Here is a 12162-nt window from a genome sequence, read left to right as displayed (position 1 = left end):
TATACTACTTGTAGAGCTAATAGTAAAATACATCAACCCAAATCTTATGAAAGCAGCACATCCTTAGGAGTAACTAGTATATAAAAAGTATCAACATCAGTGGTTTGAATATAAAAATTTATTTTTAAGTCAAAGTATGCAACAAATAAAACCTACAGAAAACAGATTTTCCCATCACAATCTGTTGCTTTACCAAATAATATTTTGAAAACACATTCCTTCAGTCATTATAAAGTTCTTAAAATACAAAAGAAATTAAATCTGTAAGAAAGTCTAGTAGACCAGACACTGTTGTCAGGACTTTGATGTTGGTGGTTATACTTTAATACATCCCACGCCATCCACCTCCACTCATGCCACCTTGCCCATAGTAACCTCCACTGCCTCCACCGCCACGGCCTTTAAAAAAAACAAAAAACAAAAAACACAAGAATTGTTTAGCAGGAAATATCAGTGCATACTACGTTAAAGATAACATGAGCTTAAAAATATCCACACATGGGGACTAACAGATCAAACCACAGTAACCAAAGACACTTACCATAACCACCCAAGCCATCAGGAGTACCATATCCTCCACTGTAATTGTTACCCATTCCCATTCTTCCAACAGATCCATAACCTCCCTGATTATCTTAAAAAGAAAAAAAAAAGTTTGAGATTGACTGTAAAATGTGTAACTCTGCTTATTTAAAAAACTTTACATACCCATTCCATCTCTGCCATAGCCTCCCATTCCAGAACCTCCCATTCCAGAACCGCCTCCAGGAGTAGAATTCAAGAAGAGTTCAATGTACCGATGTTCTTTAAGAAAAAATAAAAGATTAATAGGGATGAAAGCAATGATGGATCAAATTTATCAATAAAAGCATAAAAATAACGACTAGCTAATATTAACCTGAAAGCATGTTTATAGACTTCCTATTTACAGACTTCCTAGTGGAGTGATAAAATGAATGCCAGATGGGCTACAAACCTAACTTACCAAGTTTGTTCAAATTGTACAACCCTGAACAAGCAAAAACTGGATGAGGACTCTGCTTCCTCATCTATAAAAAGGGCTGATTCATTATTACAGAACCAGCTAGTGTACTTTTTAAAATATATTCCATGTCCCCAGGGACACCTGGGTGGCTGGCTCAGTTGATTAAGCATCCATCCCACTCTTGACTTCGGCTCAGGTCATTATCTCGTGGTCATGAGATCCATGAGACCAAGCCCTACATCAGGCTGTGTGTGCTGGGCATGGAGCCTGCTTGGGATATTACTTCCCTCTGCCCTTCCCCTACACGTGCTCGCTTTCTCAAAAAAAATGTATATTCCACGTCTCAAGAACCGAATTAGAATCATGAAAGTAATGTCCACAAAAACCTATTTTCTACTGACTACAAAATGATCTGTGTATAGTCAGATTTAGGAATCACTAGTCAGGGTAAAATTTAATATTTAAAATGGATTTGATAACATGCAGAAATAACTTCCCCGAGTTAGTCGACATATGGGTTAAGTGGTGATTTGCAAATGGCATGGGAACTCAGGCAAATGCAAGTAACATACCTATTTTCCCTCATTAATAACTTAAGCTGTAACAACCTGTCAAGTACTAAGCCTGAATTACCTTTTCATTAAAAAGGCCCGTAAAAAGCCTTTAAAAAGTCTAAACTTATTAGAGGCCATATGGTTTCAGGTCCCAATAACTGCCAAGAATTGTATCTACAGATCCTGTAACATCTTACATACGAGGAATTACAAATGAGAGTTATTTTAGAAATTCACACCTGAGAAACGAGTTAGCAAGCCAAAGATACCACTTACGCATGTTATTCTTATCTTTAGACATGGCAGCTACGGCATCTTCATGTGTCACAAATTCTACATCTGCTTCTCCTGTTGCTCTGCCATCAGCTCCAATATCAATATGCACTCGTATTGGATTTAGTGGTGAGAAGAACTAAACAAAACATTTGTTATTAATTTTTCTATTTAGATTATCAGAAGTAAATTACCACATACCCTTATGCATTAAAACAAACCTCTCTACTGCCCTGTATTGCAAGGCTAACAGATCAACTACAACAGTTCTGGGAATAATAAAATTATACACTTAGGGGAAAATGCAAAGAAATTCTCTTTAAAATAAGCTAATAATGGGCGCCTGGTGGCTCAGTTGGTTAAGTGTCTGACTTCACCTCAGGTCATGATCTCACTGCTTGTGAATTTGAGCCCCCACATTGTGCTCTGCTGACAGCTCAGAGCCTGGAGCCTGCTTCTGATTCTGTGTCTCCCTCTCTCTCTGCCCCTCTCCCGCGCTCTCAAAAATAAACATTAAAAATTTTAAGCTAATAAGAGTGCCTAGAGTGCCTTGGTGGCTCAGTTGGTTAAGTGTCCAACTCTTGATCTTGGCTCAGGTCTTGATCTCACGGTCATGAGTTCAAGCCTTGTGTTGAGCTCCACCCAGTTTGGAGCCTACTTAAAAAAATAACCTAAGTAAAAGAAAAAGCAAGCTAAGTGATATTAAAAGAAAAAAAAATTCTAACCCAAAACACAGTTCACTCTAAACAGAAAATGTGTCATATCCTACCACTAAGAGGAAGAGGAGTTAAGTCCTCTGTCCTCCCAAGGAAAGTATTTTGAAATTGCTAAAGGATAAATAAGTCACCTGACACTTAGAAACATGTGCAGAGAATTTAGGTGTTAGGATTTAGACCAATGGAATTTGATAAACCTATACCAACTATATGTGGACAGCTCCCAAAATATATTACTTAGTTCTAATCACAAGTTAACTAGGTTGAAGCAATCCTAAAAAGGTACTTAGGCCATCAGTTCCCAGTAAGATCTACAGCTAAATTCATTTTAGAACTAGATAGTAGTCTTGGCTTTGTAAGGCCCCCAGGATCTCTACGGCAACTACTCAGGAGGTAAGAATGGATGTGACTAGATGCACCTGGGCTGAAGTTTGCAGATTCTCTAACCAATTTGAAATCAACCAATTTCAAATCAGCAATAGCATCTAGGCCCATTATTTTCACAGCTGTTTCTAATCACAATATAGCTAGAAAGTCAAACTGAACTTTGACTTGTTAACGTATTTCCACTTCCAAAACTTGACACAAGGGCAATAATATTCCAGTCATCTCTACTCTATGCTGATCACTTTTCATTAAATTTTTTAAAAAGTCTACTTATTTGGAAGAGAGCATGAGGGGAGGAGGAGCAGAGAGGGAGAATCCTAAGCAGGCTCTGCATGGTCAGCACAGAGCCCGATGCAGGGCTCGAACCCCTGAAACCCTGAGATCATGACCTGGGCCAAAATCAAGAGTCAGACGCTTAACTGAGCCACCTAAGCATCTCTTCACTGAATTCTTAACTGGACTTTCTAAGTAAATCAATATACAATGGGCAAAAAAATATTCATTGATAAGGATATATATATATACACACACATATTTATATATAGTATTAAAGGAATTCTGACATTAAAACTATAAAAAACATGAGTCCATTTAAGAATGCTTCAAAACTGGATACCAGAAGAAAACTATTAATTACTAAAATTACTCACATTAGCAATGTCATTTTCAGTTGCACGAAAAGGTAATCCTCTCATATGTACAAAATGACCACCATGAAATCCCGAACTTGCATCACCAGCTCCACCATAGCCGTGTCCTCCCATACCTAATATAATTTCCAAAGATTGTAAGTGGCTGATACATGTAAAGCCTTTTGACAACACTTCTTCTCTACACATAACTTTTCCTGTTTATACCTTTTTCTTTGCCACCCAAGAAATCTTAACACAGTTGTTCTAAACATCAAATAAAGAATCATTCTGAATATCAAATACTGTAAGTATATATCTGTATAAAAGCCCCATGTACGGATGCACTGAAATATGACTATTTTTATACAAGTCACTTAACCTATATTAAACCACAAATGGTAGTAAAATACTAATATGCACCTAAAAATGAATGTCTTTAATATTTACCTCTTCCATCTCTCATTCTGTCATCGAAGCCATCATTTCCATAGCCATAATTATTATAGCCACCATAGTCATCAAAACCTCCATAACCTGTATAATTTAATGAGAAATACATGAATACACTTTCAAGAGATAAATTTTATAAATCCAGTTTATAGAAACATTCTGTGACAAGCAGTCTGGTTATCTTATTATTACAAGTTTGCAACTCCCAACTCAGTGCATGTGAAAAAAAGCAGTTAACGCTTGGTGGAAATAAAAAAATCTCAAAAGGATACATTTAGACATCAAATTAACTTTCATTCTGACGTTAAACAGAAAACGTCAAAATATGCCAAAATCTTCATTTTAATTTCTGTATTATGTAGGTGCCAATATGTGCATCAATCAAGTCCCATAGCTGGCCATGGGAGTTCATATTTTCATGAACAGGTTTTTAAAACCTAGTAGGTACTGAAATTACTGCCATTTCTATATTTCTTGACAAAGTGTCAGGAACATTAAGAAAATGACAACAGAACCTTTGTTTGTTAGATACACATACCACCATCATATCCATCACCTCCTCGTCGCATTCTGTCATACATACTTCCACGCCCAGCTCCATAATAACCCCCTCTTCCTCCTATCGGTCTATCATATGGTCCCGGTCGCTGGCCCAGCAATCTTCTTGGTGGATCATAAAATCCTTTGATTTCACTCCTGCTACTTCTGAAGATCTCAATATACCTATTTAAAAATGGTTTAAGGTACAAGTTATAGCGTAAATGTATTAGAATAAATAAGATACTGGGCAAAAATGCAGTAAGTTTTTCTACATCTAGATACATAACCCAATTTAAATTGCCTAAAAACACCATAAATTAACATTTTTTACACCTACAAACTTAAATAATTAATATTTAAGTTTTACATAAATAAATTAGTCATTTGAAAACAATTCATAATAATTTTAGCTTGTTTCCTTTAGTACATCATAGGTGTTTAGAGAAAATAGCTGATTATAAAAAAGCATTTATCAACATCCTATAGAGAAATGGAAACAATCTAATTTTAATTTAAGCAAACTATTAGCATTAATTCCCCACCCAAATCTGTAGTTTCCAAGTTAAATTTAGATAATTATCAATTCTTTTAAACTACCCCAGAAAAATGTTATTGTAACCCCCCCATTTAAGCAATAGTGACCCACAACCCCCAAAAATAAAAATTTAACACCATCCCAAACTCTCCATCCCCACCTGTGCCCTATTCTTTCCTTGTGTTTCCCCAGAGCATTTTCTGCTATCTCCTTTGAAGCAAACTGCACGAAGGCCTCCCCTGTGCTTCTCCCCTGGTAGTCCATCGTCAATGTTATCCCATTTGGCACGATTTCCAACCCTTTAACCCAAGGACAAATAACCCCATCAAGGGGAACAGTGTTAAAGGCTGAAACATTCCCATCTGAATCAAATATTTAAAACAAGTCTAAACAAAACAAAACAAACAAAACAAAAAAGCTTAAGTTTCCCATCACCCCATAATACAAGCGGAAGATTTTTTTCAAATATTACTGGATTACATATTTTTTTTTGCAACCAGTGTCTTTTTTAAATTACATACACTAAAAGCTCACCTATATTACATTTAAAAAGCCAAATCAAATTTATGCTCCATATAATTCATGGTTCATCACACATAATTACTCTCAATTAAGTTTACTGCACATTAGTTAGGTTTTACATATTCTACACATTCTGTACTGAATATTAACTGGAGCATATTTCATAACATAATACATTAACCAAGATACTATACTCAAAAAGACCCCAAAACAAATGGGTTTTACAAATTAAAAACTGAGTAATATAATAAAAATATATAATTAAAATACTACTAAACTTTGACTAATACTAGAGGTACCTTGAAAGAACTGAACTATTTCCTCTTTGCTGCAACCAAATGGCAGTCCACGAAGTCGTACTGTCCCATCACTAGCGTCATTTGGACCATTATGTTTCATAACCCAATCCATCTCAATAACGTTTGATTTAAACGCTATAAAAAATAAACAAGCACATAAAGCAGTCAATCAAAATATACTCTTGCTACAGGCACTGAAGAAACACCACTCAGTGGTGTACAACAGGAAATGTAACATATGGCTTGTTGACAATGCAAAGGCAAAACACCTTCCCATTTTGGGGTTGGCAAAAAGGGAAAAGTGAGTGAAACCTGTCCCACCACCCACAAAGTACTGAATTTCTAAGGCCCAAATATTTTATAATGCCCAATCTTAAGAAAACTTACACAATTTCAGATTAGTCTTCAAATTCCATTTCCTGTCACCTTATTGTCAACTCTAGCCTTTTCCTCATTTCTCCAATTTTCATTCACTTTTCAGGTTTTATTATTCATTTGAATCATTATGCAAATTCTTTAAAACTTAATTACTCAAAAGCTGCACATACCACCAGTGTCCACTTACAGCAAGAGCCTAAGTCAAAAGTTCAATGAGTACTTCCTTCAATATTAGAAAAATGGCATTACAAAAGTCGTAACTTTTTAGATGCACTTTAAATCTGAACAGTCAAACTGCTTTTGAAGGAGGGGAAAAAATTCCTATCTCTACTTTAAACACTTCTCAAAAGCAAGTTTTAAAATGACTTAATTAGGGTAAGTTTTAAAATCGGGGTAAAAGGCCTCAAAAGGCCTTCCAATAGTGTCTGTTTTTTGAAGCTACCTGTTTGGAGTATATTAAAGATGAGTTTACTCACTGCTTTACTTTTAAACACAAATTTTAAAAGGCAACACATTCACATTTTTTTTAGGGTACAGTAAGAAGCCCTCCTAGCCTTCCAAAAAGAACCCATCCACACCCAGCTCCCTTCCCAAGAGACAACCATCCTTTTAGAATTCCAGTACATTTTAAAGAGGCTAATGCAGAAGTCCTTCAGCTGCAGAAACTTACCAGACGCTACAAATTTCACTAAGCAGCTGTAGGAATCCTACTCACCTGAGTATTTCAAACCTTTCCCTCACCACCTCCTCCCCTGTAAACAAAACAATTTGTTCACTTGATTCCTTTACGCTTGAAGGTATTCCATAACAGTGTTCACTAATATTTAATTTCACACCATCTAATTATCAGTGCAACTGTGAGAAGTAGCATCTGCAAAAAGTAAATTATTTTTTTTTTGCTAGAATTGGTACATTTAAAAAAAAGCTAACGGACAAATTTTCCAAATGTGGTTATTAAATACCTCTGCATGTAAATAACAACTTTGAGACTTGTTTTGTGGTTTTAAAAATCCTGGGAGGCACTCTAGACACAGACACCAAAGTGGGAAGATTTTGAATTTTTTATCAGACGTTACAACTGATTTTTACGCACATGAATACTTGATGTGAATTTTTAAGAAAACAAACAAAAAATCATTAAAAAAACCCCTGGTTTTGAATCCCTATTCTGCCACTCAATGGCTGATGTAAGCAAACTTCTTAACCTCTCTGTTCAACTGTAAAATACAGATAGCACAGGTGCTTATACTTCACCGGACTGTTACTTTTAAGACTCGTTTATAATGCTTGGTCTGTAGCATGGTTAATCCTTCAATGGTAGTCACTGGGTTTTAAAGGGCCCTGTATAACTACTGAATTATACCACAAACAAAATAAAGAAACCTTAATTAAAGGACAGAAAACTATCCTGAGTCTTGAAATACAGATAGTTAAAGTCTTTTCCATAGTCAACATAGGCTTAAGCTTTCAAGCTTCCTAAGGAAGGATTATGTCCAAGGCAGAGGAAAAAGGAGGGCTTTTTGGAAATGTTTTCTATAGCACCTATTAGATAAAAAGCAGAGTAGTCCTGAAAAAAGTAGACCCTGAATCAGTTTGAGAAAAAGGTACGACATTTTGAAGATCTCTACCATTTTCTTAAAAAAAACCCAGAAGACTTTAAAAAATGGCATCAACTTAAAAAAATTCCTATAAGAGATGACTCAATAGAAAAAAGAAAAATTAAAGGATGTAACATCAAATGTTACTTATGAAACATGTAAGTAGTTTGCAAAATCAATTTAATGTGTTGTAAAAAGACCTTGGTGTAACGCTTTTTATTATTTAGCACTTTTCTTTCTTCAAAGTAAAGATACTTTGTTTTGGGAACAAACAAAAAGATGGTAACTGACTTATCTTCACTATAAACTTTAGCCCTTTCTAAGAAACACAAGCAAGCACACTAGTTTTGATTTTTGGATCAGTCTATACTAAAAAGACCTATACAAAACAAAATATTAAGCCTGTAAAAAACACAATAATAAACTTAACACAATTTTAAGTGGAGAAAAAGTTAACCAGATTCAGAAGACAAACTATTTCACAGGATGACTCTCCTCCACTCTACATGTATGAAGACTACACAATTTTAAAAGCCACACTTGATTATTCCTTCAAAACTCAAAATTTGAGTCTAGAATTCTACTTACAAAACCAAGACAAACTCTGAAAGCATACAAAAAGACAATCTGCTCTAATACGTTAATAAAGCGGTCTCAGACACTACCTAGAGTCTACCAATTATTCAGGACAATCCATCTCGACCTTTCTTTGCAAGAGTTTCACGACTAATCCCAATTCTGCTTTAAGACTTCCAAGTGTTAGCACCAATTAAAAATACCAGCAGCTGAACTAGTACAACTGAAGTCACTTTTGAGTGAGACTTTAATTTCCTAAACATGATATTGAGTGAAAGAAGCCAGTCACAAAAGTCCATATGATTTTAAATAGGTGAAGTTTACGGTATGTAAATTCTATCTCCAAGTTGCTAAGCATCTAAGAGGTTAAATGAAATATAAAATTCCTTTATTACACAGAGGCATATACTATCTTCTGAAATATAATGAAGTTAGGGTTTGATGTAACAATAAATAACTTTATAAATGGTAGCTCACTGGTCTTAAAAAATGAGAATGAACTTCAAATTTTGGCAATAAAGTGATAATTAAACTGAACATCTTACATCATTTCCCCTTGCCAATGTGTTTGCTCCTTAATTATCAGTAGAAAAGGTAGACACACCACTGATACCTAAAGGAGATGTTAAGTCCCTAAAATTATAAAGGAGTTCTTTTTTAAAACAAAATTTACCATCACCTATTGCAGCTCAGCCACTTGTATACCAAAATAAGAACATCAAAAAAAGAAAAAAAGAACATGGTTATTAAAAATATAAAGGTAATTAGTAATCAGATGGATTTCCAGATTATGCAGGTGAAAGGACACAAAAAAAGGTTTCTAGGGTAATCCAATTAGGAAAGCCATTATATCATGTACTACTTTACAGAAAACTCTAGGCTTTTTCAAAGGCTACTAAAATCAGACCATCTTCAACAGTAGGAAGGTTTTTTGTTTTTAAAGCTGAAAAAAGTAGGTAATAAGAGTTCTTGTAAGGACGCATATTCATGATCGGGAACTCTTTATAAAATTCTCAGGCCCTGACTCACTTTTTTAGGTACTCAGTGAAAATTACGGACCTAGCTTCTCTGTACAGTTCTAAGGAACCCCCGCCCCCCCCCATCACACCACCACGTGACTGGGCTTTCGGTTTGTTTTTTTGTTGTTGAGTAGGCTTTTTTTCTTGGCCAAAATATCACCACTGTCCTATACTAAATAAAAAACATGCTTAGCTGCCAAAAGAAAATAAATGCTAACTGTATTTTACTTCTACAGCCTCTCTGCACAACATACAACTCTTGGAGACTTAATATTGAAAGTAACTAAATTCCTACACAAATTTATGCCATCACTGTTTTAACTGCTTCCCAAAGGTAAAACTCCTACTTACATTATTACTCAGTGTAGTGCCAAACTACACAAAACCCACTGCTAAACCACCCACCCCTGCCCAAAAGTTCAAAAGGCTGTTACCAGAGTTCACTGGACCCGAGTTGCCCATTTCACATTCCTATTGGAAGTCACCCGCTTTTCTTCTTACAAAAACAATCACCCACAAAGTCTTTACGTTTAAGAGAAATGTGAGAAGAATAAAACCCTCTGGAGAATCAGTACGTACTCTTTTCGAAGTTCCAAATCTGGAATATAAGGGCCGGCTAAGCGTCCTTTATTCCTCCCCGGAGACTTTTCGTTTATCTAGCTGCCCTAGAGACCGGAGAGCTAAGGAGAGTACGCCCCTTCCCCCCCGCCCCCCCATCTCTCCGTCCGGCAGCCAAGCCTGGCTTAAAAACCTTCACCACCGGGCGGCGGAATTACAAAGGAGGCCGTCTGCCTCCTTTGTCCTGGATTTGGGAGTTGAGCGCCTTCGTCGCCATTGGCTTTCCTCCCCCAGCTCCAGCCTCTCTCATCTTGGGAATCTGCGTCAGAAGTCACTCGCAGTCCCGCCAGCCCAGGGTAGCCCAGCCGAGACTGCGGAGGTAGGGAGGCCGCGGTGGGAGGCCAGGCCCATCCGGCGCCATTTCCATCGGGAGCGCGCCCGCCAGCCCAGACCCTCCCCCCCCGCCCCACCAAGTGCCCAACCTTTCCCTGCTCGCTTCGCTCCCCTTCCGGGGGCGCTGTGACCTCCCCCCGGCCTTCTAAATCAGTTTTAGGAAGCTTAGGGGCAAAAAAGTAGAAAGAGGGGGAAGGGCGGGAAGCCGAAGTGGCCGCGCCACCGTACCCAAAATGGCGGAGGCCAAACCAGCAGGGAAAGAGGGGAAATGCTGGATGACCCCCACTTCGGGCCTCAGTTTCGTCCACTGAATTTCACCTGAGCAAGTTCTCCCCCACCGCAGGCCGCCCTCCTTGAAGTGGGAGATCGCCTGGGAGGCGCAGTGTGACCGCCTCCGAGCAGCGACCTCCACACTTCCCCCCCCCCCACCCCCTCTCAGTCTCTCTTTCGTCCTTCTCCCGACTCCGCTCTCGAAACCACCAGCCCAACCTACCCCCTTTTACTTCAGATACCCTGTCGGGCGACAGTAACGCCGACTCTGGCGCTCGAGGGGTCGGTCGTGAAGAGGAAGAAGTCGCTTGCCTCGTGTAGCGCTCACCACAACGGTTCTTCAACCGTCTCAGGCGGTGGCAACCGCTAAGGGAGCTGCGCAGCAGAGCGACTGGCTTGGGGGGATGGGAGAGAGCGAGCGAGAAGGAGGGGGTGGGGCGAGAGCAACGAAGACCAGCTACCCGCTCTCGCGAGACCTGGGAGTCGCTCCCGCCTTGGCGCTGGAGGCAAGAAGTGTGCATGCGCGCTGGTGGGCCGACCAATTTGTTTGAGAAGGAGGTGGGGAGAGTGGGAGAGGAAGTCTAGTTAGACGCGCGGGTTACTGTAAAACTGTTAAATGCTCAGAGCTCACCTTTCTGCCCATTCGGGGAGGATGTGAAGTGGCAGTTGCAGCCAGTGTGTGTTGAAGGAACCATGGTGTCGCAGTTTGGAAAAGTTTTCCAGTGCTCTGTCCCCACCCTCACCCCTCCCCCACCCTCGTCACCTGCAGGGAAAGGATGCCACGTGATACGGAGGCCAAATGCGGAGAGGGATTTTCTTGTCAGGTTTGCGTTATGCGGTAAAAATATTGTTTCCCCGCTGCGAAGACACCGTAGTGGGTACCAGGCCCCCATTCCGCCTCTAATCTGGGGCTCCTCCTTGCCTGTAGTGGCGCTAGGGCACCGGGCCCAGCCGCCTACCCACAGGCGGGCCTCCTCCCTGAGGGGCTTCTTGATAAACCTCCTCCCCCCCACTAGTCCCACGAGAAAGTTCATCTCTCCACTTGTCTATATTGATGTATAATTAATATGCAGTGTTATATTAGTTTCAGGTATACAACAATGATTTGGTAATTATGTATATACATACTACTCAGTGCTTACCAGGAAGCACTGTACCTCTTAATCCCCTTTATCTATTTCACTCATCCCCTCACCCACATCCCCTCTGGCAACCACCAGTTTGTTCTCTCTTTGGAGGAGTCTATTTGTTATTTTTTGTTTGTTAGTTTCATCTCTCCCACTTTATAACCTGGGGCATGGATCAGGTGCTGAGGACTGACAATTTAGGGTTGTTTTATAAACAGGGCTTTGCGTTCTTGAAAATTGCAGTGCAAGTGACACCTACCTAGTATTTTTTAGTTGTGCTGTCCTACGCCACCAAAGTCCTTAGGGACTTTTTTTTTTTTTTAATTAAAAAAATTTCAAGCCAAATTTCT

General features: G+C 38.9%; 1 protein-coding gene across 5 annotated transcripts; it reads right to left on the bottom strand.

Annotated features, from left to right (window-relative positions):
- Positions 1–99: 99 nt before the first annotated feature.
- On the bottom strand, positions 100–11135 carry HNRNPH3 (heterogeneous nuclear ribonucleoprotein H3). 5 transcript variants are annotated; one of them, XM_015063352.3, is made up of 10 exons: positions 10909–11135; positions 5894–6028; positions 5233–5371; positions 4536–4720; positions 3995–4081; positions 3566–3681; positions 1816–1951; positions 709–804; positions 542–634; positions 100–399 (listed from the first exon to the last, which is right to left on the bottom strand). In XM_015063352.3, the coding sequence occupies exons 2-10, from the start codon at positions 6003–6005 to the stop codon at positions 323–325; spliced, it is 1041 nt and encodes a 346-aa protein (XP_014918838.1). In that variant the 5' UTR covers positions 6006–6028; positions 10909–11135; the 3' UTR covers positions 100–322. The 5 variants fall into 5 exon arrangements, with proteins under 5 accessions (XP_014918838.1, XP_014918839.1, XP_014918840.1 ...); XM_015063353.3 differs by having other exon boundaries at positions 4581–4720; positions 10909–11119; XM_015063354.3 differs by having other exon boundaries at positions 10928–11068.
- Between the last annotated feature and the right edge of the window lie 1027 nt (positions 11136–12162).

This window comes from Acinonyx jubatus, chromosome D2 (genome assembly GCF_027475565.1).
Source record: "Acinonyx jubatus isolate Ajub_Pintada_27869175 chromosome D2, VMU_Ajub_asm_v1.0, whole genome shotgun sequence".
Lineage (NCBI taxonomy): Eukaryota > Metazoa > Chordata > Mammalia > Carnivora > Felidae > Acinonyx > Acinonyx jubatus.
This window is presented reverse-complemented; position numbering and strand designations above follow the sequence as displayed.